Raw genomic sequence first — 26,763 nt, 5'->3', positions numbered from 1 at the left:
CTAGGTGGCTTCCAGTGGCGAACTCCTGTAGAAATAAAACAAAGGGGTGGGAGTGGGGGGCCATTGTACCACAGCTCTGGCAGCCCCTCTGAGTTCATCCTTTCTTGTGTACCTTCAGGCTCCCAGGCTGGGAGCCCCGGAACTCGCTGTAGTCTCCCTGGGGACCAGCGATCAACAGTCTGATGGCCTTGTGTGTTTTCGGGATCAGCCAGGGATGCACCCTGAGTTTCTGACCACTCCCTGGCGGTTCTGCAGCCACGGCGCTGCTGCCGTCTGGGCCCAGCCGCATCTCACTCTCAATGGCCTCCAGCTGAGGGAATGAAACCTGTGGCTGCCAGGAAAGCAAATCCCTGCCCATCTCTCCGGTTCCACCAAAGGGGTGCAACTCTCCGGCGGCCACCGCCAGTGTCTACGCAGCATAAACACTCGCTTTTTGTGTATGGATTGAGTCTGGAGGTGGTAGGATGACAATGGGATTTGGTTCGGGCCTGGAGCCCCGGATGTGCACAGCTGCTGGGCCGTCTTGCTGGCCACGCCCCCCAAGACAGATGTGTTTTGAGCCCTTGTGCTTACTGCAGGGCACCTAGGAAGATCACCTCCAAACTGCAGGCATATATAGGATTTTTTTTTTAATTTCTTTATTGACATTTATCAACCAAACAGTGCAACAACAACTAGAGGTCGCCACAGTATGCAGTGATTATTGATGCAGTGATTATAATGTGCCATAATCTCCAGTGGGTTCTGAAGAAGCAATGAGTGTAATATCAACACTTGACATATAATGACATAAACCCAAAAAGTACATGCAGCACCCCGCTCACAAGGCAAGCGTTGTAACTATCCAAGTATGGCAAAGTAATGATGTAAGCAGGATCGCAATGACCCCCGCAACCGCAGCTGGAGCAGGTGCAGGGGGTGTATCCGAGGTTCTGTTGTGAAGGAAGTTGATAAAGGGCCCCCATAGGTCCATAGGACGGGATCTTTGAGGCTTCGTTTCCCAGAAGTTTGTTAGTTGTTCCTGACAATACGTCACATCGCTCAGCCACACCCTGGTGGCGGGGGCTGGCTTCCCTCCCCAGTGAACAGCCATCCTGCGGTTAGCCAGGTGTAGTAGCATGGGTCGCGTACATCTTTAACATAGCTCGACAGGCCCACCAAGGGGGAGATAATGGGGGAGTGACCGCTGATCATGTGAAAAGTTTGAAAGACTTCTGTTCAAAAGAGTGCCACTCTCGGGCAAAGCCAGGCCGGGTGGAGAAAGGATGCTGGTGTGGAGTTGCATCGAAAACATCTAGCGTTGGGTACCAGCCCCATACGAAAGAGTTGCTGTGGAGTGCGCTAAAGGTGGGGCAGGAAGTTGAAATGAATAAGCCGCAGTCTATAGTTAGGGGAAAGTTGTGTTAGTTAACCAAAGCAGAAGGACCATTGGGTGTCTGGGAGGGACAAGTCCAGGTCCTCCTACCACTGTGAACGCGTGTGCAAGAGGGTTACCGACGACAAATTCTGTGCGATAGTGCTTAAACGAGTAATCAGTTTGCCTGGGAAAGGGGAGGTGATAATGTGTTCCAGTGTCGGGGGAGGCTGTGGAGGGGGTGGGAAGGTGTTATGCATAGCAGGGCAGGTGGCATGAATTTGATAATATAATGATGTGTCTAGAAAGGTAAGGGCTCTAGACTTACAAACGGTGAGAGGAACTGGCCATCAGGCTATAGATCCGGGAGTGTGTTAGGTTTCTGCTTTCATGTGCGAGTGAGTGCACCTCTTTCCATAAGCAGTGGCATCATGGGGTTGTTGGCAAGAGAGAGGGATGGATGGTGCATATACAATGTAAGGCCCGCCCTCCTCTTCAGACCTCCCCATGCCTATCTCACACATTCAACTGTGTTGACTTCAGCCAGAGGAGCTTTGTTGGGCAGGTATAAAGCTGTTGTGAGGGGGCAGGACCTGGGCTTGAGTGCTGTAGGTGCACAGAGTCAGACCTGGGGCTCCCAGACCCCCCCTGTGCGAGTGGCAACGACAAAACCTCCCAAGAAATCTGTGGCTGTCTCCTGGCCCAGACCAGTGAGATCAAATTCGATTTCAATTGCCTGAGGAATTGGACACCGAGGAGGAGGGGGATGTTTACGAAAAGGTAAAGGAACTTAGGAAGATCAATCACCTTGGCGATTGTGATACGACCGGCCAGAGAGAGGGCAGTTTGGACCATATAGGTATCCTGTCCTCTAGCCAGGATAGGGCGCGGTCATAATTCGCACACCATATTTCCCCTGGGTCGCGACTTGCCCAAATCCCTAGATATCTGGTCGGCTCCTCCGCCCACTTCATAGGGTACTCAGTGGAAATGGGAGGGTTGTGTTAGTGAGGGGGAATGTAATTGACTTGGCCAATTAACTTGTATGCCTGAGTAGCCTCCAAATCTTACCATCTCCCGGGTCAATGGGCCTAGATTCCCCTGAGGGTTACATGTGTAGAGGACAATATCGTCCGCATGAATTGATACCACTAAACCCTTAGTGGTGAACCTAAAGCCTCAGTTGCCGTAGCATTGGTGAAGTCTGGCTACTAGGGGCTCCATCGCAATTGCAAATATTAGCAGAGAGAGCGGGCATCCCTGCCATGTGCCCTGGGTCACTGTGAAAGGTTCAGAGATGTGGCCGGCAAGTCGCACTCTGGCCATTAGTGATGTATAGAGAAGTTACATGTGTTTAATGTATTGAATGCTGAGGCCGATTTGCACCAAAAGAGGAAAGATGTAGGCCGAGTCTAAGGAGTCGAACGCCTTGGTTGCATCAGGTAGAGATGCCAGTATTTGAGGGTTAGGTGGTGCATAACTGCAAAGATAGTTCGGAGGTTGTGCGACATGGCCCAAGCCCGATTGGTCAGGTTTTCACTATTTTGGGTCAGAGAGGCAGCAAGCGATTGGCTAGCACTTTTGCGTAGATTTTATTGTCCCCATTTATGAGTGGGAGGGGCATCTGTCCGCTGGCTTATCCATTTTTAGGAGAGTGATAATTACCACTTAGGCGGGAGTGAGCCTATTTTTAAGGATTCTTGATCCGTCGCCAGGATGTGGGCATATTCCTTATAATGGCGGCGGTCTCCCAGTGCAGGCCAGGTGTCTTGACTCCAGGGAGTCTTCCTGTAACCCGAATAATCTCTTCAAAGGGTGATGGGGCGTCTAGGAAGGACTGGTGGGCTTTATCAAACCAATCAGCTGTATGGTATCAAATTATTTAATGAGCTCTTACCTGCTGAGAACAGGGGTGGCGCTGTTGAGCTGGGCGTAGAAAGCGGACATTGCGTTCAGTATGTCTGGTGTATCGTATGCTAGGTTAGAGTCACCATTGTAACGTTGGGTAATGTATCCTGAAGCTCTTGCTGGATGAAGTAGGCCTGTAAGTGTTTTGCTCAGCCAATCCCCCTTGCCGTAACAACGAGCCTGCGCTTCCCGGTATAAATAGTGAGATTCGCTGAGGGCCTCCTCCTGGAATTCCAACAGTTTGTCATGAATTAAACCTCCTTCGAGTGGAAGTGTTGTGTTTAAAGGGTTCGTATTTCTTGTTCCAGTCTAGTTAAGGACCTCAGTATTGCTCTCAGGACTCCGGATTGTTTTGCATACAGGCACCTTGTATTGCTGCCTTAAGGGCTTCCCAAAGTGTGGATGGCGGTTTTACTGAGTCCTTATGTAGTAGTTTATAAAGTAGTATATGATTTCAGTGCTGATTTCCTCACGGAATACTGCATCACACAACGTGGCCAGCGGTAGCCTCCAGGTACATGCACGAGGGATTGCCTGGGGCACCCGAATTTCCAATAGGACCGGGGCGTGATCTGAGAGGGTGTGTGGTAAACGGACTACTCTGGTTGTCCAGGTGTGGACGTCCTTAGGTACGAACCAAAAGTCTATTCTGGATCAGGCATTGTGAAACGCTGAAAGACAAGTGCCCTTGCATCCCTGGGATGAAGAAGCCGCCAGACATCCTGTAGGGAATTGTCCCGCATCAGCATGTTGAGAGTAAGTGTAGAGCATGAGTGAAGACTTTTGGAGTACCCGGATCGGTCTGCCCGGTCGTGTAGTATCACTTTGAAATCCACACCCTAGAAGAGAGCTTGGGAGCCCAGCACAATTATCTTTGAACAAATGTCAACAAACAAACTCATGACTGTAGGAGGCTGGACAGGCTTGTAGTGAGTACCAAGGGGTACTTGCACCTTGCACCAGGCCCAGTTATCCCTTATTAGTGTATAGGGTGTCTAGCAGCTTAGGCTGATAGATAATGGTAGCTTAGCAGAGCAGCTTAGGCTGAACTAGGAGACGTGTGAAGCTACTACAGTACCACCTAGTGTCATATGCACAATATCATAAGAAAACACAATACACAGTTATACTAAAAACAAAGGTACTTTATTTTTATGACAATATGCCAAAGTATCTTAGAGTGTACCCTCAGTGAGAGGATAGGAAATATACACAAGATATATGTACACAATACCAAAAATATGCAGTATAGTCTTAGAAAACAGTGCAAACAATGTATAGTTACAATAGGATGCAATGGGGAAACATAGGGATAGGGGCAACACAAACCATATACTCCAAAAGTGGAATGCGAACCACGAATGGACCCCAAACCTATGTGACCTTGTAGAGGGTCGCTGGGACTATTAGAAAATAGTGAGAGTTAGAAAATTAGCCCTCCCCAAGACCCTGAAAAGTGAGTGCAAAGTGCACTGAAGTTCCCCTAAGGACAAAGAAGTCGTGTTAGAGGAATAATGCAGGAAAGACACAAACCAACAATGCAACAATGCTGGATTTCCAATCTGGGGTAACTGTGGAACAAGGGGACCAAGTCCAAAAGTCACAAGCAAGTCGGAGATGGGCAGATGCCCAGGAAATGCCAGCTGCGGGTGCAAAGAAGCTTCTACTGGACAAAAGAAGCTGCGGTTTCTGCAGGAACGCAAAGGGCTAGAGACTTCCCCTTTGGAGGACGGATCCCTCTCGCCTTGTAGAGTCGTGCAGAAGTGTTTTCCCGCCGAAAGAACGCCAACAAGCCTTGCTAGCTGCAAATCGTGCAGTTAGCGTTTTTGGATGCTGCTGTGGCCCAGGAGGGACCAGGAGGTCGCAAATTGGACCAGGAGGTAGAGGGGACGTCAAGCAAGACAAGGAGCCCTCTTAGCAGCAGGTAGCACCCGGAGAAGTGCCAGAAACAGGCACTACGAGGATGCGTGAAACAGTGCTCACCCGAAGTCGCACAAAGGAGTCCCACGTCGCCGGAGACCAACTTAGAAAGTCGTGCAATGCAGGTTAGAGTGCCGTGGACCCAGGCTTGGCTGTGCACAAAGGATTTCCGCCGGAAGTGCACAGGGGCCGGAGTAGCTGCAAAAGTCGCGGTTCCCAGCAATGCAGTCTAGCGAGGTGAGGCAAGGACTTACCTCCACCAAACTTGGACTGAAGAGTCACTGGACTGTGGGGGTCACTTGGACAGAGTTGCTGGATTCGAGGGACCTCGCTCGTCGTGCTGAGAGGAGACCCAAGGGACCGGTAATGCAGCTTTTTGTTGCCTGCGGTTGCAGGGGGAAGATTCCGTCGACCCACAGGAGATTTCTTCGGAGCTTCTAGTGCAGAGAGGAGGCAGACTACCCCCACAGCATGCACCACCAGGAAAACAGTCGAGAAGGCGGCAGGATCAGCGTTACAGAGTTGCAGTAGTCGTCTTTGCTACTATGTTGCAGTTTTGCAGGCTTCCAGCGCGGTCAGCAGTCGATTCCTTGGCAGAAGGTGAAGAGAGAGATGCAGAAGAACTCGGATGAGCTCTTGCATTCGTTATCTAAAGTTTCCCCAGAGACAGAGACCCTAAATAGCCAGAAAAGAGGGTTTGGCTGCCTAGGAGAGAGGATAGGCTACTAACACCTGAAGGAGCCTATCAGAAGGAGTCTCTGACGTCACCTGGTGGCACTGGCCACTCAGAGCAGTCCAGTGTGCCAGCAGCACCTCTGTTTCCAAGATGGCAGAGGTCTGGAGCACACTGGAGGAGCTCTGGACACCTCCCAGGGGAGGTGCAGGTCAGGGGAGTGGTCACTCCCCTTTCCTTTGTCCAGTTTCGCGCCAGAGCAGGGCTAAGGGGTCCCCTGAACCGGTGTAGACTGGCTTATGCAGAATTGGGCACATCTGTGCCCAACAAAGCATTTCCAGAGGCTGGGGGAGGCTACTCCTCCCCTGCCTTCACACCATTTTCCAAAGGGAGAGGGTGTAACACCCTCTCTCAGAGGAAGTCCTTTGTTCTGCCATCCTGGGCCAGGCCTGGCTGGACCCCAGGAGGGCAGATGCCTGTCTGAGGGGTTGGCAGCAGCAGCAGCTGCAGTGAAACCCCAGGAAGAGCAGTTTGGCAGTACCAGGGTCTGTGCTACAGACCACTGGGATCATGGGATTGTGCCAACCATGCCAGGATGGCATAGAGGGGGCAATTCCATGATCATAGACATGTTACATGGCCATCTTCGGAGTTACCGTTGTGAAGCTACATATAGGTAGTGACCTATATGTAGTGCACGCGTGTAATGGTGTCCCCGCACTCACAAAGTCCAGGGAATTGGCCCTGAACAATGTGGGGGCACCTTGGCTAGTGCCAGGGTGCCCTCACACTAAGTAACTTTGCACCTAACCTTTACCAGGTAAAGGTTAGACATATAGGTGACTTATAAGTTACTTAAGTGCAGTGTAAAATGGCTGTGAAATAACGTGGACGTTATTTCACTCAGGCTGCAGTGGCAGGCCTGTGTAAGAATTGTCAGAGCCCCCTATGGGTGGCAAAAGAAATACTGCAGCCCATAGGGATCTCCTGGAACCCCAATACCCTGGGTACCTCAGTACCATATACTAGGGAATTATAAGGGTGTTCCAGTAAGCCAATGTAAATTGGTAAAATTAGTCACTAGCCTGTTAGTGACAATTTAGAAAGAAATGAGAGAGCATAACCACTGAGGTTCTGATTAGCAGAGCCTCAGTGAGAAAGTTAGGCACCACACAGGGAACACATACATATAGGCCACAAACTTATGAGCACTGGGGTCCTGACTAGCAGGGTCCCAGTGACACATAACAAACATACTGAAAACATAGGGTTTTCACTATGAGCACTGGGCCCTGGCTAGCAGGATCCCAGTGAGACAGTGAAAACACCCTGACATACACTCACAAACAGGCCAAAAGTGGGGGTAACAAGGCTAGAAAGAGGCTACTTTCTCACACAACCCCCCCCCCCAAACGAAGGACAATAAGGCTAACCTTGGCCAGTTGAGACTTTATTGTCTAAGTGGTGATAAGTAGAGAGTAGCTCTGCAATAGACTGGTTACTCCCTTTATCATCCACTATATGGTTACTTCCCTGTGGGGATGTAAACCACCCTGTCTGAAGTTTTTTTAGCTAAGCAACAATGTGAAGATGTATTTTCAGAGTTTCTATCAGTAAGTTTTAGTTTAGAGCAGTGGGAATTGTCCACTGAACCTATTTGTAGTGATGGAAATGCCAGACAGGGATGCTGTCTCAGAAAAGCCATAGCTGGGCAAAAACTTTGTCCATATGGCTGGAAGAGAGAACAGGGATGCTGTTTCTCTTGAGTTGGAGCAGGGCAGGGATGCTGTCCTATGAGCTCCACACTAGGGCAGGGATGCTGTCCTAAGTGTTGTGAGGCAGTGCAGGGTTTCTGCACTAACGTTTCTCTGGGAGGGTTGGAGGGATGCTCCATGTTAACTAAAATGGTGCTCTTTTTCTCACCAATGTTAGTTATCCCACAGAGAGGTACTTCTACCTCAGGGAGTACAGCTTTGCCAGCTGATGTTTCCCTTGGAACAGGTGCCACCCCAGGAGAGGTTTCTCCCACCACAGGAATGGTATCCTGAATGGTAGGGTGGTTAGGGGATACTGTGATACCCTTTTTACCTGTTGATGGAGAGGGATCCTGAGTTTTCAGGCCTTCTCTCCTTTGCTTTTTCATTTCAGTAGAAATGAGATGGAACAATTCCTCAGGGATGCCCAGCATGGCTGCATGGGCATAAAACTCTACATCAGCCCAACCTGAGGCCTCTAGGTCATTACCTAAGAGACAATCTACAGGTAAGCTAGGTGATACTACCACCTGCTTAGGGCCAGTAACTCCACCCCAACTAAACTGAATTATAGCTAAGGGAAGAAACTTAGTGGAGTTATGGACATCAATAATCTTATACTGTTGTCCAATGATGTGTTGATCAGGGTGCACTAGGTTTTCAGTCACCAAAGTGATACTGGCACCTGTGTCCCTGTAGGCCAAGGCCTCAACACCATTTATTGAAACTGTCTGCCTGTACTTATCCATTGTAAGGGGACAAGCAGCCAGTGTGGCAAGGCCAATGCCACTAGGTGTGACAGAAACTGTCTTGGGACTGACTACCCCAGTTTCTACTATGGACCCATAAGTGAACCCAACTACACCCTTAACTTGACTGTTGCCAGCAGTCCCACCACTAGTACCACTACTGCTAGGGGCACTAGAGCTTGATGTATTAGTGGTGGTAGGCTCAGGGGGTTTACCTGGACAGGACTTATCCCCTGGCCTATGGCCTCTATTTTTACACACAAAGCACCAAGGCTTTTTAATGTGTGTGGGTTGAGAAGAAGAGGAAGAATTTGTTTTATCCCCACCCTCTGAAGAGTGTTTAAGATTTGAAGTGGGATCTTTGGTTTTACCCTTATCCCCATGCTTATCTTGAGATTTTTCACCATCTTTCTTCTTGTTCTCTTTGTCACCACCTGTATGAACTTTTCTGTTCACCCTTGTTCTGACCCATTTGTCTGCCTTCTTTCCCAATTCTTGGGGAGAGGTCAGATCAGAGTCCACCAAGTACTGGTGCAACAAATCAGACACACAATTATTAAGAATATGCTCTCTCAGGATCAAGTTATACAGGCTGTCATAATCAGTAACTTTACTGCCATGTAACCACCCTTCCAAGGCCTTCACTGAATGGTCAATTAAATCAACCCAGTCTTGTGAAGACTCCTTTTTGGTCTCTCTGAACTTTATCCTGTATTGTTCAGTGGTTAAGCCATAACCATCCAGGAGTGCATTCTTAAGAACTTTGTAATCATTAGCTTCATTTTCTTTGACAGTAAGGAGCCTATCCCTACCTTTACCACTAAATGATAGCCATAGGATAGCAGCCCACTGCCTTTGAGGGACATCCCGTACAACACAGGCCCTCTCAAGTGCAGCAAACCACTTGTTAATGTCATCCCCCTCCTTATAAGGGGGAACTATCTTGTGCAGATTCCTGGAATCATGCTCTTTTGCAGGATGACTATGGGGAATACTGCTGCTGCCACCATGGGTTTCTAAACCCAGTTTCTGTCTCTCCTTCTCTACTTCTAAGGTCTGTCTCTCCAAATCCAGCTGTTGCTTCTTGAGCTTCAGTCTGGTTTGTTCCACTCTCAATCTATTGAGCTCCCTTTCTAACAATCTGTCATCAGGGTGGGTGGGAGGGACATGTCTTGAAACAGAAGTATGGTGAGAATGGACAGAAGGAGACCTGTCCCTTACAGAGGGCACCCTAACAGCTTGGCTAACAGAAACATCAGTACCACTGTGGTGAGAATAAATGCTTTTGCTATGATGTGAGACAACACTATTTGTATGGTGTGGCTCTCCATCATTACCAACTATGCTAGACTGTCTAGTAATGGGCAGGCTAGGGAGTTTCTTTCCTGAATCTTTTCCTGGGGCAGTCCCTGGATCAGATTGGGAACCATTAGCTGCTTTTTCTACAGATGGGGCACTTCTAGCCTTATCCTGTTCTCTAAGCATGTTAAGTAACAGTTCCAAGGAAGGATTCTTCCCTACACTCAAACCTCTCTCTATGCAGAGACTCCTTGCTCCTTTCCAGCTAAGGTGATCATATGCAAGTTTGGACAGATCAACATTTTGGCCTGTGCCAGACATTTTTAGAGAGAGTTAAAGTGATAGAAAAAGATAAAAAAGTTTGTCAGAGCTTTTTGAAAGACAGAGAAAAAAAACTTTTTAAACTTTTTAGAACTTTTTGAAAGTTTAGAAGTACTTTTCAGCACTTTAGAAAAGAGTGAAAAGAGGAAATGCAAAACTTTTTAGCACTGTGTACACACACTGACCTTGTTTTGTATATTTTTCTCATATGAAAAGTACAATGACAAGAGTGGTAAGTAGTCTCAAAGCACTTATCCCACCGCTGCACAACCAATGTAGGAGGCTGGACTGGCTTGTAGTGAGTACCAAGGGGTACTTGCACCTTGCACCAGGCCCAGTTATCCCTTATTAGTGTATAGGGTGTCTAGCAGCTTAGGCTGATAGATAATGGTAGCTTAGCAGAGCAGCTTAGGCTGAACTAGGAGACGTGTGAAGCTACTACAGTACCACCTAGTGTCATATGCACAATATCATAAGAAAACACAATACACAGTTATACTAAAAATAAAGGTACTTTATTTTTATGACAATATGCCAAAGTATCTTAGAGTGTACCCTCAGTGAGAGGATAGGAAATATACACAAGATATATGTACACAATACCAAAAATATGCAGTATAGTCTTAGAAAACAGTGCAAACAATGTATAGTTACAATAGGATGCAATGGGGAAACATAGGGATAGGGGCAACACAAACCATATACTCCAAAAGTGGAATGCGAACCACGAATGGACCCCAAACCTATGTGACCTTGTAGAGGGTCGCTGGGACTATTAGAAATAGTGAGAGTTAGAAAATTAGCTCTCCCCAAGACCCTGAAAAGTGAGTGCAAAGTGCACTGAAGTTCCCCTAAGGACAAAGAAGTCGTGTTAGAGGAATAATGCAGGAAAGACACAAACCAACAATGCAACAATGCTGGATTTCCAATCTGGGGTACCTGTGGAACAAGGGGACCAAGTCCAAAAGTCACAAGCAAGTCGGAGATGGGCAGATGCCCAGGAAATGCCAGCTGCGGGTGCAAAGAAGCTTCTACTGGACAGAAGAAGCTGCGGTTTCTGCAGGAACGCAAAGGGCTAGAGACTTTCCCTTTGGAGGACGGATCCCTCTCGCCTTGTAGAGTCGTGCAGAAGTGTTTTCCCGCCGAAAGAACGCCAACAAGCCTTGCTAGCTGCAAATCGTGCGGTTAGCGTTTTTGGATGCTGCTGTGGCCCAGGAGGGACCAGGAGGTCGCAAATTGGACCAGGAGGTAGAGGGGACGTCGAGCAAGACAAGGAGCCCTCTTAGCAGCAGGTAGCACCCGGAGAAGGCCCAGAAACAGGCACTACGAGGATGCGTGAAACAGTGCTCACCCGAAGTCGCACAAAGGAGTCCCACGTCGCCGGAGACCAACTTAGAAAGTCGTGCAATGCAGGTTAGAGTGCCGTGGACCCAGGCTTGGCTGTGCACAATGGATTTCCGCCGGAAGTGCACAGGGGCCGGAGTAGCTGCAAAAGTCGCGGTTCCCAGCAATGCAGTCTAGCGAGGTGAGGCAAGGACTTACCTCCACCAAACTTGGACTGAAGAGTCACTGGACTGTGGGGGTCACTTGGACAGAGTTGCTGGATTCGAGGGACCTCGCTCGTCGTGCTGAGAGGAGACCCAAGGGACCGGTAATGCAGCTTTTTGGTGCCTGCGGTTGCAGGGGGAAGATTCCGTCGACCCACAGGAGATTTCTTCGGAGCTTCTAGTGCAGAGAGGAGGCAGTCTACCCCCACAGCATGCACCACCAGGAAAACAGTCGAGAAGGCGGCAGGATCAGCGTTACAGAGTTGCAGTAGTCGTCTTTGCTACTATGTTGCAGTTTTGCAGGCTTCCAGCACGGTCAGCAGTCGATTCCTCGGCAGAAGGTGAAGAGAGAGATGCAGAGGAACTCGGATGAGCTCTTGCATTCGTTATCTAAAGTTTCCCCAGAGACAGAGACCCTAAATAGCCAGAAAAGAGGGTTTGACTACCTAGGAGAGAGGATAGGCTACTAACACCTGAAGGAGCCTATCAGAAGGAGTCTCTGACGTCACCTGGTGGCACTGGCCACTCAGAGCAGTCCAGTGTGCCAGCAGCACCTCTGTTTCCAAGATGGCAGAGGTCTGGAGCACACTGGAGGAGCTCTGGACACCTCCCAGGGGAGGTGCAGGTCAGGGGAGTGGTCACTCCCCTTTCCTTTGTCCAGTTTCGCGCCAGAGCAGGGCTAAGGGGTCCCCTGAACCGGTGTAGACTGGCTTATGCAGAATTGGGCACATCTGTGCCCAACAAAGCATTTCCAGAGGCTGGGGGAGGCTACTCCTCCCCTGCCTTCACACCATTTTCCAAAGGGAGAGGGTGTAACACCCTCTCTCAGAGGAAGTCCTTTGTTCTGCCATCCTGGGCCAGGCCTGGCTGGACCCCAGGAGGGCAGATGCCTGTCTGAGGGGTTGGCAACAGCAGCAGCTGCAGTGAAACCCCAGGAAGAGCAGTTTGGCAGTACCAGGGTCTGTGCTACAGACCACTGGGATCATGGGATTGTGCCAACCATGCCAGGATGGCATAGAGGGGGCAATTCCATGATCATAGACATGTTACATGGCCATATTCGGAGTTACCATTGTGAAGCTACATATAGGTAGTGACCTATATGTAGTGCACGCGTGTAATGGTGTCCCCGCACTCACAAAGTCCGGGGAATTGGCCCTGAACAATGTGGGGGCACCTTGGCTAGTGCCAGGGTGCCCTCACACTAAGTAACTTTGCACCTAACCTTTACCAGGTAAAGGTTAGACATATAGGTGACTTATAAGTTACTTAAGTGCAGTGTAAAATGGCTGTGAAATAACGTGGACGTTATTTCACTCAGGCTGCAGTGGCAGGCCTGTGTAAGAATTGTCAGAGCTCCCTATGGGTGGCAAAAGAAATACTGCAGCCCATAGGGATCTCCTGGAACCCCAATACCCTGGGTACCTCAGTACCATATACTAAGGAATTATAAGGGTGTTCCAGTAAGCCAATGTAAATTGGTAAAATTAGTCACTAGCCTGTTAGTGACAATTTAGAAAGAAATGAGAGAGCATAACCACTGAGGTTCTGATTAGCAGAGCCTCAGTGAGACAGTTAGGCACCACACAGGGAACACATACATATAGGCCACAAACTTATGAGCACTGGGGTCCTGACTAGCAGGGTCCCAGTGACACATAACAAACATACTGAAAACATAGGGTTTTCACTATGAGCACTGGGCCCTGGCTAGCAGGATCCCAGTGAGACAGTGAAAACACCCTGACATACACTCACAAACAGGCCAAAAGTGGGGGTAACAAGGCTCGAAAGAGGCTACTTTCTCACAATGACTGTCAATGTTGGGACCGTATACACCGCAGTCAGGGTTACTGGGTGTCTGTGAAGGGTGCTCGCCAGGATAACATATCGACTATCAGGGTCGATAGGGGAGTGATTCGGGGCTGATATGCATGTGGGTTTCCTGGAGAAAGCATATGTCCACGCTATGTCTATTTAGGTAGGAGTGTGTAAAGCGTGCTTTGCTGCGGTCATCTAGGCCTCGGATATTCCAAGTGATGCAAGTTAAAGTGACCATGTTATATGAAGAGTGGGACACTGAAGGGGGTCTGCATGTGATATGTGAGCTACGGCGACCAGATGCCCCTATGATGAATTAGGTCTTGTGGCAGGGGCCGTACAAAGAACTACAAACTCAACAAATAAAAAAAATGTGAAAACAAATCTTCCACCTTCCCCGCCCACTCCAACCCCCGAAAAAGGGTGAGAAAAACAAGCCATCCCCCCACCCTCCCAACTCACAACCCCCAGTGTTTGAACATCGGAAAACATCCCTGTGTGGTGGGGTCGCACCAGGTGACAACCCTGCTGTATACAGCTAGGGTGACCGAACAAGATATAGGGAGAACACCTTGTGTACGTAGTTGTGACAGTAAATGAACATGGGATATGAGATGCTATTTGTGGGTGATCTGAAGTGTCGAGGCCCCCGGCATCCAGGATACATGGAGGAACGCCACACTGCACATCAATGTAGGCTAAAGTGATCAAACAGGAGATTGCAACATCGTAGTGTTCTAGTTGTTGCTCAGCGGGGTCTCCCCCAAGGAACTGGCTGACCCCTGAGGTCGCCAACCTGTCACTGCCTGCTCAGTAAATTTAAAAGCCACTTTGGCATCCATGAAGAAGTGCAGTTTGTCCTCATGACAAATTCTTAGCTTGGCCGGGTATAGAAGGGTATAAGGCATTTCTGCCTGCTGAAGGAGCCTTTTTTTCGGGCAGGAAATTGTGACGGGCCGTCTGCACCGCCACCGTAAAGGCAGAGCAGAAGGAAGTATTGTTGCCTTGGTATTGAACTGACCCACGCTCTCTCACCAACTGTAGGACCGTGTTGTGGTCTCGATAAGTTAGTGCGGGGGACACGAGCAGGCTCGGAGTCAGGGTCTCTTGGGTGGGTCAAGAAAGGAGCATTGGCATGAATTTATAGTGTGCTGCTGAGTACGTTCACGAGGCGGCTGGCCCGGGGTTCACCCACTCCACCAGTCAGATGATGAGTTCCAGTGGAGGGGGGCGGCGATGACTGTTATGTAGAAGCGCAGGATGGACTCTCCGATGTCCCCAGGGCAAACTGGCTGCGCAGGCACACTTTGGGCCAAGTGACAAACTATTTCTGGCTCGGTGGAGGACGTGGAGGCAAGTAACTCCTGGGGATGTAGGTCTATAATAAAGCAATGCGGCTGCACTGTGGGGCCTCAGCCCGTGCAATCCGACCTTTGGTGCCAGCAGCAGCACTGGCGGGTCAGGAGCAGCAGCGCAGCCACCCAGCACCTCCTCGGTCCAGAAACAATATTTAACAGTTTTACGGGCTGAGGCCCAACTCATCCACTGACTCTAAGGTGCTCTTCACAAGCCTGCGGGGATGGCGGCAATCTAGTCGCCCACTGCTGCGTCAGCCGCAGCACGGGCTGAGGCGCAAGGCTAACACCACTGGGCCCCAGCTGCCTCCATGCATCTGGCCGAGCACCGTCCCCAGCACCAGGTCCCAACGACAGAGCGGCAGCCGCTCAAAGGTTATGCGCCTCTTCTCTCCTGGCATACGCAGCAGGCGGCAGGCATGTGCGGCAGTAGAGGCGGACACGCCACAGCTGTTCCCTCCCGTCCCCAGCATCGTGTCCAGGGGGAGGAGCATGGACCCTCCTCCCCCCGCTCCACGTCAACCAGGCTGCGTCCAGGTCCACTGAAGCCTCGTGCGCTCCTCCTAATTCAGCACACTAGTGCTGCACAAAGAGTTGAAGGGGCCCCTCTCCTGGCCCAGACCGCCTCAGAGATCCCACGCAGGATGGTTGCTGGAGTTGGGCGTCCCTGTTGTGTCAGATAGGTGACGGATCTTTTGTTCGGTCGGCAGAGTCCTGTGTCGAGTGGCCACCTTGCAGCCCGGCATAGCCAGGACCCCCCCAGGCATATATAGGATTAGGTTGCCAACATAAGATTAATTCACATTCAATGGATCTAAAAGAAAATCATTTAATGCAATATTGGTGGTACAGAAAGTCTTCTGACTACATTGTTTCTGGTGGGGGTAGGTAGGAAAGCAGAGTTCACCTCTGAGTGACTGTCAACTATGTAGCAAGTTCAAGGACTGCAATCCATAGTTGCTCTTGGAAACCAGTTAGTGGTAGGGTCAAACTTTCATAATTGAATGTTCCCAGAGCCACAAGACTGGTGAAACTGACAGCTGACCCCTGCTGTGGGAGAAGGAGGTGGGCCACCTTCAGTGGGATGGTACATTCCACTGTCTGGGATCTAACATCGATAGGACTCTGCGCTTTCCCAAGCCAATGTCTGTATTATTTAACAAAGAATGTATTTATTATTTGGTAGAATGTGTAACTACGTTTCGACTTGGGTACCTTCCATACAAACACTGTTTTATGTTGCTGAGTATTTGTTGAGTGCACAAGATGGCTTCCTGGTGGCAAAGAATATATCGTCAAGACAGAGAAAATCCGTCCGGCAGGGTCACAGAACACTCAGGCTAAGAGCCTGATTAGTTCTTGGCGGATGAGTTACTCCATCACAACGGTGATGCATATCCCGTCTGCCGAAATCTAAATCCCGTAGGAAATAATGTGAAGTCCTCCACCATTGTGACGTAGTAACTCGTCTGCCAAAATCTAAACCAAGCCCTAAGTCTTGGCGTAGGAAATCGTGATTTCCCAATATTGATTCATACTTTGTACGAATCGCTATTAGGGGATTGGTATCTCTGTACATAGCATTTAGCATTTCTTAAATAGTGATTTCTATGCAGTCGCTATTTAAGAAATGCAAAATTGCATTTTTGTACATCTGGCCCCTTGTGTTCTCCAGAGGAGTGCGTGTGCCACGGGCACTCCTTGGCTGTATGCATAGCAAGCACGTGCTTCACACAGGGAGCATTTTTCAACACATATATATTTACAAGTGGAAAAACTCTTTCCCCTACACCCATCAAAAATGGGGATCTGCACACTTTTGTGCCTGGAAACATACTGATTCCGCCCTTTCTAAGACAATTCTTTTGTGTTTTACGAGGCGGTATCCTCCATACATCTGTATTTTCCCAAGAACTAAGGCCCGGTTTTAAGGAAAGTGGCGTTGCATCCAATGCAGCGCCATTTGTCTTCCAACCCTTACAACCCCTCTGCCGTCACCATGTGTTTGCCATATTTAATATACGGTGCATAATGTGCAGGGTAGGGGCAATAGCATCACCTTTTGATGCAATTGATGTACTGTGCGGGATTAGTGCCAAAATGTTGGCGCTAATCCTGCAGAGTACATAGGGGCCTATTGAAAACAATGGTGTTCCCCCTTTTAATGCCTGCTCTGTGCAGGCGTTAAAAATAGCCACTAAAAATGGTGCAGTCGGAACCTCTTAGATTCCACTGCACCATTTTTGCGGTAGCCTTAATGGGGGAACGCCCCCCTTTCATACATTATGCCTGGCACAGGCATACTGTGGCGCAAGGGGTTACAAAGTGGCACAACGCATGCATTGCATCACTTTGTAAATATGGCGCTGCCAATTTGGCCTAGTTGGGCCACATTACCATCATAAAAAATGATGCTAATGTGGCCCCAGTAGGCCCTAGGTCCCCTTAAATATGGGCCTAAGTGGGTTTTGCAGTCAGAAGCCCCAACAAAAGCTGGTTCTGTGAATCAGGATACAAATTCTAACATTAAATTCAATTTTTTGACCTACTTAATGACTCTTAGATGCACAAAAGATTTTTTTATGGCACCTTTGGTCTCCACCATGCTCAGATGTTTGCATCCATTTAGTCAACAATGCATTCACTTGGTAAAAACTCCAGCTGACCAAAGACAAATAGTTTCTAGCGAATTGAGTTACTATAATTTGATTTTTTGGGACATTAATGACTAATACGGAGGAAAAATCCTATTGCCACATCGAACCTCTCCTAATATCACTGATGGATTTTAGTGCTGTACAATGGTGCTCATTGGTTTTAGTTGGTAATTGTATGCAATCATTAGAATGTATCCCATTTTATCCTGCTGAATTCCTAAGACTCCACTTTTCAAAAGCGTAAATACAACAGCTTGATCCACTTTACACTTTTCAAAAGTGTAAATGCAAGAACTTGATCTGGGGAAAAGAAACTTAACTGATCACATGTAATTCCTGGCATTGCCTGTAGATATATAGCCCAGAATGTGTTTTTGAGGATTGTAAGGTTTGAGGACTATACATCAGTCTGTGTTTGGTGCTGGCGTGTGGCTTGAAAGACCTGGGACTAGATTGTGTGACAGGTACATCCTCTAACCTTTCATCTCTTACCAACTACTTATGGTCCCCACTGCTTCCCTGATCTTGGAAGCCCTGTGCCCATTTAGTTGTGCATGCATTACCGCAGCTTCCTAAAAGATGTCTATACGAACCCTGCACCAGAGGATGGTGTGGCCTAACCTAAACTACTTCCGCTTGCTTGTTTCGTACCTTCAGGGCTTGCAGGAGTGAGCGTGACGGTGCCGCCCGCTCACATCCGGTTGGAGACTGGGTCCCAGCGGTGCCCGCTGTGAGTTTAGCCATTAGCAGTCTCACAAGCTCTGTGTAGGATGGTGAGAGATTTCTGTATCTTTGCAAGGCTTGGTGATGGCGATGCTGTGGCAGACTATTTTAGGCATCATTTTGATTTCTTCTTTTAATTTCTGCTGCCTTTGCAATTGATTCACAGCTTTAGCATTAATACTCCCCCCCTGATCTGGTAGACCAGTGCCAGACACCCCTGCTCACACGCACTGCTGCTGACCTCCCAGGCCTTTGGCCAATGTCAAACATCATTTGAGGCTGCGCGACCTGTGTGTGGACCTTCCACACAGTCTTGGCCATTCCAATCTGTAGGAAGGTTACTTCCCCAAAGCCTCAAACGATGTCTGCACGATTTCTGCCTCTAAAGTTTAAGCTTGATTATAGAGATAAGTCAAGTAAATAAATGCAATTTTTCTTTCAGCCAGTAACTGCTAGAGGTAGCTAGGCAGCATGGCACAGTTTATTCTCTGCGTCTGGTCTAGAGTTGGTCTCCTTGAAGACACTACATCGCTACTCTTATTGGACAAGCCTGGCCCCATTTTCAGCGTCATCTATGACCTGTGTTGGAGAATGGGATACTATATCTGTCCCCAACTAAGCTGGCCATGCTGATAGAGCCACATTTCATGTGTCACCCAAACCACATATCTAACCAACTACCGTTTCCTGAGCCATTCCTAACTAGTAAAGCTCCACCCATTTTTTAATGCTTGTCCCTGGCAGGTCCAACCATGGTTAGAAGTCCACCATTCATTATGGCCAGTACAGCCTTTACTCAGTATCAGGACTGGTTCTTGACCTAGTTATCCCCAGCAGCTGTTCCTTAAGTCCATCAGTGGTTCTTTACCTGGTAATCTTCAGCAGCTGTTTCACAGTCTCTTTAATGGATCTTTACGTAGTTGTGCTGGGCAGCTTTTCCTCCATCCATTCAATAGTTCTTTTCCTGGCTATCCTCAATAGCTATTACTCAGCACTCCAATGGTTGTTGAACAAGCTCTCTCAGCAGCCGTTCTTGAATTAATTCAATGGTAATTCACACAGCTATCTTCAGCAGCTTTTATTGAAAACCTCTAATGCTCTTTTACCTAACAGTGCTTAACCGCTGCTCCCCAAGCCCTTCACTGGTTCTTTATCTGTCTATCTCCAGCAGCCGTTCCTCATCCCTCGAATTGTTATTCTCCTAGCTGTCCTGAGAATCTGTTCCTCAATCCATTCAATGCCACTTTCTCTAGCTATTCTCTACAGATTTTCTTCAGTCATTCAATGGTCTTGTTCTAGCTACACACAGAAGCTGTCCCTCAGACCTGTGGATGGTCCTTTGCCTAACTAACCTCAGAAGCTGTTCCTCAATCCCTTGAACGGTTCTTTACCTAGCTGGCTTAGCAGCTGTTCCCCAATCCATTCAATGGTACTTTATCTAGCTGTCCTCAGCAGCTGTTCCTTTATCTAGTCAATGATTCTTTACCTATCTATCCTCGTCTGCTGTTTCTCAATCCTTTGAATGTATATTACCTACCGACTCTCAGCAGGTGTTACCCATTCCCTTGAATGGCTTCTTAACTAGTTACCCTCAGCAGTTGTTCCTCAATCCCTTGAATGACCAGGATATAGGAGTAGCACATGGGTTCCTGTGTCTACGTGCACTAACCTTTAGATTAAGAGATTTAGGGGGTCATTCTGACCCTGGCGGTCACCGACCGCCAGGGCCAACGACCGCGGAAGCACCGCCAACAGGCTGGCAGTGCTTCCTGGGCCATTCTGACCGCGGCGGTAAAGCCGCGGTCAGAAAAGGGGAACCGGCGGTTTCCCGCTGGTTTTCCCCTGGCCCAGGGAATCCTCCGTGGCGGCGCTGCTTGCAGCGCCGCCATGGGGATTCCGACCCTCTTCCCGCCACCCTGTTCCTGGCGGTTGTTACCGCCAGGAACAGGATGGCGGGAACGGGTGTCGTGGGGCCCCTGGGGGCCCCATAATGATTTTCAGTGTCTGCTTTGCAGACACTGAAAATCACGACGGGTGCCACTGCACCCGTCGCACCCCAGCAACTCCGTCGGCTCCATTCGGAGCCGGCTTCATCGTTGCTGGGTCTTTCCCGCTGGGCCGGTGGGCGGCCTTTTGGTGGTCGCCCGCCGGCCCAGCGGGAAAGTCAGAATGACCGCCGCGGTCATTTGACCGCGGTGCGGTCTTCTGGCGGTCTCCGCCCCGCGGGCGGCACCTGCCGCCCGCCGGGGTCAGAATGACCCCCTTAGTGTCTACCAAGAACTTTTCTTGATTATTTCAGGGGAGTTTAGACATTGTTCCATTGCATCCCCAATATATGTTTTTAATTATGTCAGAGGTCAAATACCTAATTAAAATATGTTGCACCTCTAGGCATTTTTAACTGTTTTTCTTCGTTATACCAATCCAGTATTCACATTTTTTTGACCGGCTTGTCATTATCTGCAAAAGATCTCCGGCAAAGAGTCCCCTCGTGGGGCCCGTCAGGCATTGCAGTGCCGGCCTGACGAGGAGCATAGCCCTATGATGAAGCATGTCACCGAATGGTGAATGAGGGCTCTTGCTTCAAAGATTTTGACTCTCAGGGACCTGTGATTTATTGTTACATTTTGTATATTGGAACTGTGTATATACTTTTTTGATTTATAAGCTTAGGGAGATCTATACACAGGACCAGGACGTTGTTCCTAAACCTCCCGCTGTATACTGCCCCCCCTTTTTGATTTGTATAGATCGTTACATAACTGCCCTCAGCAGCTGTTTCACAATCACTTGAATGGTTATTATCTAGCTATCCTCTCACCCCACCCCCCCAAACCCACCCCAAAACCTAAAACCCCCTGACCCCCAACCCCCTCCCCAAAACCAAAAATGCCCCACCCCCCAACCCCACCCCAAAACCTAAAACCCCCCACCCCCTCAACCCCACCCCAAAACCTAAAACCCCCTGACCCCCCACCCCCTCCCCAAAACCAAAAACCCCCCAACCCCACACCAAAACCTAAAACCCCCTGCCCCCCACCCCCTCCCCAAAACCAAAAACGCCACACACCCCCAACCCCACCCCAAAACCTAAAACCCCCCACCTCCCACCCCCTCCCCAAAACCTAAACCCACCACTTACCTTAGTCGACCCCTTCTCACCTGCGTCGTCCTCCTTCGCCAACTCCCTTCTTTGTACCTTAACCACGCATGTTCGTTGTTCAGAACATACGTAGTTAAGGCACAAAATAACGGAGTCGTGGTTAAAAAAAGCGTTGTTCACTTTCGTTAACCATGACTTGCGTAAAAAGAAAGTCGTAAAAAAGGATGTTTCCCTTATTATATAGCTATCCTCCGCAGCTGTTTCTCAGTCCCTTGGATATTTTCTTACATAACTACCCTCAGCAGCTGGTTCTCAATCCCTTGAATGGTTGGTATCTAGCTATCCTCAGCAGCTGTTCCTCACTACCTAGACTGGTTCATTACCTAACAATCCTCAGCAGCCATTCCTCAAACCCTTCACTGGATCTTTACCTAGCTATGTCCAGCAACAGTTTTTTCAATTCCTTTGATTTTTTTTACTTAGCAGTCCTCAGCAGCTGTTCCTTAAGCCCTCCAATAGTTATTTTCGTAGCTTTCCTTAGCAGCTGACCTTCAATGAGATCATGGCTTCTTTACCCAGCTTTCCTCTGCAACTGACTTTCAGTTCCAACTTGAGTTTTAATCTCTTCCAACCATTTCTCCATACATTGAGATCTAGCCTTTGATCCTTTTTTGGTATTTTACTGAATTATGTTCAATCCTTCCTTGCTCTTTAATGGAGTTCTTCCTAAACAACTCATAAACCCTTTGCTTCATATTTGTCAGCAATCGCTTCCAGAAAATGTCTGTAAACTTTAACAGTCTAAATCATTGAAACACCAGCTTTAACCTTCTCCCTGACTCTTTATTAAAGTATCATTAGCCTCATCTCCCTTGTCCCATTTTCACGTTCATCAGTCCATTCTCTACCCCTTCATAACTAAGGTCCTGATTTAGAACTCAGTGGGCCTATTAATCCGTCACAACGGTGGTGGATATCCTGTCCGCTGAAATCGAAATCCCATAGGAAATAATGGGATTTAGATTTCCGCGGACGGTATATCTGTTACCGTTGTGATGGAGTAACCCATCCGCCGAGTTTAAAATCAGCCCTAAGTTAAGAGGTCTATCCATTAGAGAGCCCCCCATCTTTCTCCAGCCTCTCACTGTATTTAATAATGCACTCTTGTAGATCCTTTAGATTTTGCCAGAACCCATTGTGTCTTGTTTCTATGCTCTCTATGAAGTCATTGCTCAATTTCTCTTTCACCTTTTCCCAATGTTTGCCTCAGTCCTCTTTTCTTTGCCCGTTCATGACACCGTTGTTCAAAATTTCTTTTGATTCCCAGGCCACTATTTATTTTTAAACATCACTAGTCATTATCTGGTCTTGGTCCATTCTGCAACGTCTTCCTCCGTAGAGCCCTTTGCTGGGCTCTTGCTCTTCACTCTACGGCACAAAGAGTCTAGTTGTGCTGACAGGAAGGACAAGTCCATTTCATGAGCTCATGTGCACCACACAAAGAGAGATGGTTTAATATCCGAACATGTTTTACGCAGCAAGGTAAAGAGAGCTGAGGGGCAGCGAAATTTGGGTAACACCAAAACCAACAAGCTAATTTAATGGAAAGGAATTCCGTGGCTCACGGCTTGTGTTTTATACAATACTGATGAGCAATATTGGTTTGCCTTTGGTGTACAAGTAAACTCTCCAAAATTTCGATCACCATCTTTCAGTCAAAAGATCACTCACTCAAAGTTTATTTTGAAAATTGAGCATTCCCTTCTTTAGAACTGAGGGCCGCCAGAACTGGAGGAACAGCCTATGGATTACAAGAAATCACCACGACAGAGTCACATCCAGTTATCCAGGATTAAAGCGCTTGTATTTTTCACTAGACCATTGGATGCACTTCAACTCTCCAGGTTGGTTGCATCCTCCACCCACCAGACACCCTGTGTTCTTACAAAGTCTTGGAATGGTTAGCCTGCCCATCCAACCAGTGACCCTCAACCCAGCCCATTCCTTTCAGTCATCACGGACTGGTATCATGGAAAGTCCTCGATCTGCGAGGCGTGCGTTGCGTCCCCATGACCCATCCTTCCTTGACCTCCGTGCATGGTATGCTGCACTTGCCAGGTCTACGCATGAAGGCAGCCAGTTGGATTCATGAGCAGGAACAGGCGAAGTGCTGTCGATGGTGGGGCGGAACACCATCGGCTCTTCTCTGACTGCCTTGTTCCCTCAACTTGACATTTCCCTATGAGGATGAGCAAGTATTAGCTTTGCTGGCATGAGTCCTCACCCTGATCATTCTGTGGTTGCTAAACTCTTGTTTTCTGTGTTTGTTTTTCTTCTAGTTAAATGGCTCATTTAAATCGGGTGCCAGCAAAATCCTCTCTGGCTGGCAGATGCAGTGCCTAGCGTCAGTGATCAAGGACGACGCCAACATGAGCGGGGGAGGGGAGCAGGTGGACATCCTGCCTGTGAGCTACGTGGTGAAGGACCGGTGGAAAGTGGTGAGTATTTCGACTACTTACTTGTGTAAGGCTCCACTGCTTATTTTTGGGTCCATTAACTTGTGATTAACCACCCTATATCACTCCAGCTCATCGTAAACTATTGCACCCGCTACCTTTTACCTCCAAACAAAAGCAGTCTAGCCGTATTAAGATGCAGACTGGAGATGTGGTCAGTAATATCATTGATTATGACACCACACGTGCTTTTTGTAATGTCATTTGATGTCTTATTAATATATAGGTACTATTTCAAGGTCAAATGGTATTTGGACAAAATATCGGAAACACAAATATGGTGGGACAGAGTATTGTGTCAAAAATATCGGGGACAAGAATATCGTGAAGGTCATTTTTCTATGGGTAAGTAAAGTTTTACAATATACAACTCCAGATATATGTACCTTGATGATATATATGTGTTCAAGGTATGTAGATGTGGAGTTAAGAACAGTAAATCTATACCTACCTATCTGCATTTACTATCTCAATATTCTTGTCGTCGATGTATTTGACACAATATTCAGTCCACACGATATTTGTGTTTCTGATATTCTGTCACTGATCCAGGTCAAATACCTTTTCAGAGTTATCCCTAATCCTCTTCGTACCCATGAGCAAACTATGCATGACTTACAGCAGTGGTGTCCAGTCTGTGGTCCGGGGACCCCTGGAGGTCCACGAAGCCTCCTCAGGGGGTCCGTGACTCCTTAGAAAATTAAATAATATTAACAGATAAATAAAGTGTATATAAATAAAGTGGGTAAATCTACAATTGAAAATTTTGAAAAGTACTGTAAATGTCAAGGAATTTGAAACTGGAGGCTAAAAATTAAATTAGTCTCCTCAGATTGATTCATGGGCTCCGTGCAGGTGCACCAAACAGAATATACTATGGACGAGATGTGGCTTCAATTGAATTTAGAAATTCAGACCTTCCTATTAAAATTACATTTTTTTTTAAATGTTTTATATTTGTTTGCAAATTAAATAAAATGTGTTATCATTTGTGTATTTGTTTGATGAATATTTGTGTCTATATTTTTTGTGTTTTGTTTTGCATTTCAAATTATTGGCAATGTTTAGGTTGGATCCCCATGTTCCAGTAATGACTCAGTGGTGGTCCCCAGATTCCAATAATGATTTAGTGGGGGCCCACGGGTTCTAGTAGTGATAAAGTGGGCGTCCACAGAAGTCAAAAGGTTGGGAACCACTGACTTGGAGTATCATATAAATCGAACGCAACCCGCAGTTGTGGCAGATGTATCCCCAAAATGCCCCCTGCGTCCATTGCACGACGGAACTTGGGATTTTCGCCAACACATGGTCACATAGTCATGTCACACTGAGTAGAAACAGCCCTTCCTGGCCAGACAATTTAGTAAAGTAAGGAAGGAAACATTTGACAATATGTGAAAGCAGGTGGAATGCATCCACAGAATAGGGACTCTTTACTGTCACACACCAATCACAGTAGACAAGATGCACTCTCCAGAAGGAGAAACCAGTAGCCTGGGGCTCGCGGCGTCAACAGAGAGTCGAACAAGCTAAAAAAAATAGGATCACAAAGTGAAACACCATTGGTGCCAACAGCTGTTGAAGCTGGCAAGGTTAGCAAGAATACTGATAGAAACACTGCTAAAAAACAAGACTGATAATCAAGAAACTGTTGAAGGGACTGAAAAAGCATTCCTTGTGAGCTACAATAAAGAGTCATTGAAAAAAATATAGAGGATTTTGAAAATTTCCCTGGAAAAGTCCTCCTGAGAAGAGCAAAAAGTATATCAATACCAACCTAAAAACACAGCAACGATCCCTAATGTTCCTCACGAACCAAGTAATCAAAACCTGCTAATCACTACTGAAGCATTCTGGGCCATCATCGAACCCAGGCACCCGCTCTCTCCTCTGACACTCAGTCCGAACAAGATCAAAGCATGGAGCAAAAAGCGCTGAGAAAACCAAAACCAACCTGTCATTGGACCATATTCAGCAGGCGGCATGAAATAGTAACAGCAGACATCTTGAGTCAAGTGAGCCTGTTCCTCTTCAACCAGTTCTCAGCCTTCTGAAGCTTGCATTCATTGCATCTATCTAGAGAAACCCAGTAGCAGATACGAAGGACCTGTAAAACTACAAGGCGATTTTAAAGACATTTGCCCCAATAAAATCTGCGAAGGAGACAGAACAAGACAGCGACAAGAATACGTGGAACACCACCTCCTGCGTGATGGACAATAGGACTTTAGGCCCATTCAGGAGACTGAAACCACGCTTGCAAATATTAAATATGATCTCTAAATGACCCTGGATGAGTACAAGCAGCGGCAAGCAGTACCAGAGCTCACACCAGCTCCCTCCAAAGAATAAGAGAATATGTGAGACCCCCGCGCCCTGTGATAGATCACGTCCTCTCACTCCACTTACTCCGTCACATGAGATTGGTATAATTATTTACGTGCTGTGTGTCATGCGAAGCACCACTTGTGTCATTGCAATCACCCATACTCTTTGTTCTCTGCATGTGTTCTCTATCACAGGTATATGAGCAGTACCAGTTGCTGCATGGGAGACAGCTTCCTGTGCCATAATGATGTTGAAACCAAGACGACAGCTCTGGCAAGGGATGATAATTGTTTTGGATGCAAGTCTTATTTTCTACCCCAAATCAATGCTTTGTTTAGGGGTAAAAATCTGCAATGATATATGCTTCAAAATGCCTAACGCTTAGGAAGTGGTTAGTTGGCCATGGAAGATGACCGCTGGTTGAGCCTCATTAACTCTTTGCAAAAACAACAAAGTGCCACTGAATCTGACACTGCGTTGTGATGTCTATCACTTCATTAATCCAAGATACAAAGAAACAAAGAAAATAATTTAATATGGTGCTCAAGTCTCGGTGCTGACAGCAGGAGTGTCTGCAAGTATGACCCTGACACCGAGTCACTCGGGGATGTTCTCCACCTGTTAGCATGTATTAGGGGACTGTCAGGAGTTTTGAAACTGTGCCAGAAGGAATCCCTATGTCTGAATATGGTGCCCCCGAGGAGCAGGCCCAGCTGGAGCATCTCCATGAAGTGG

The 26,763-nt window shown here is 47.8% G+C and overlaps 1 protein-coding gene across 1 annotated transcript in view; it reads left to right on the top strand.

Annotated features, from left to right (window-relative positions):
• The window catches only part of TTBK1 (tau tubulin kinase 1), a 363,196-nt gene that overhangs the window by 77,053 nt on the left and 259,380 nt on the right, over window positions 1-26,763 (top strand). Inside the window, exon 2 of the mRNA XM_069236392.1 lies at window positions 23,524-23,682. Coding sequence (XP_069092493.1) covers window positions 23,575-23,682 — 108 coding nt within the window. The 5' untranslated portion in view covers window positions 23,524-23,574. The remainder of the gene's footprint in view (window positions 1-23,523; window positions 23,683-26,763) is intronic.

This window comes from Pleurodeles waltl, chromosome 5, assembly GCF_031143425.1.
Source record: "Pleurodeles waltl isolate 20211129_DDA chromosome 5, aPleWal1.hap1.20221129, whole genome shotgun sequence".
Taxonomy (NCBI): domain Eukaryota; kingdom Metazoa; phylum Chordata; class Amphibia; order Caudata; family Salamandridae; genus Pleurodeles; species Pleurodeles waltl.
The sequence above is the reverse complement of the archived record's forward strand: the minus strand, read 5'-3'. Positions and strand labels throughout refer to the sequence as shown.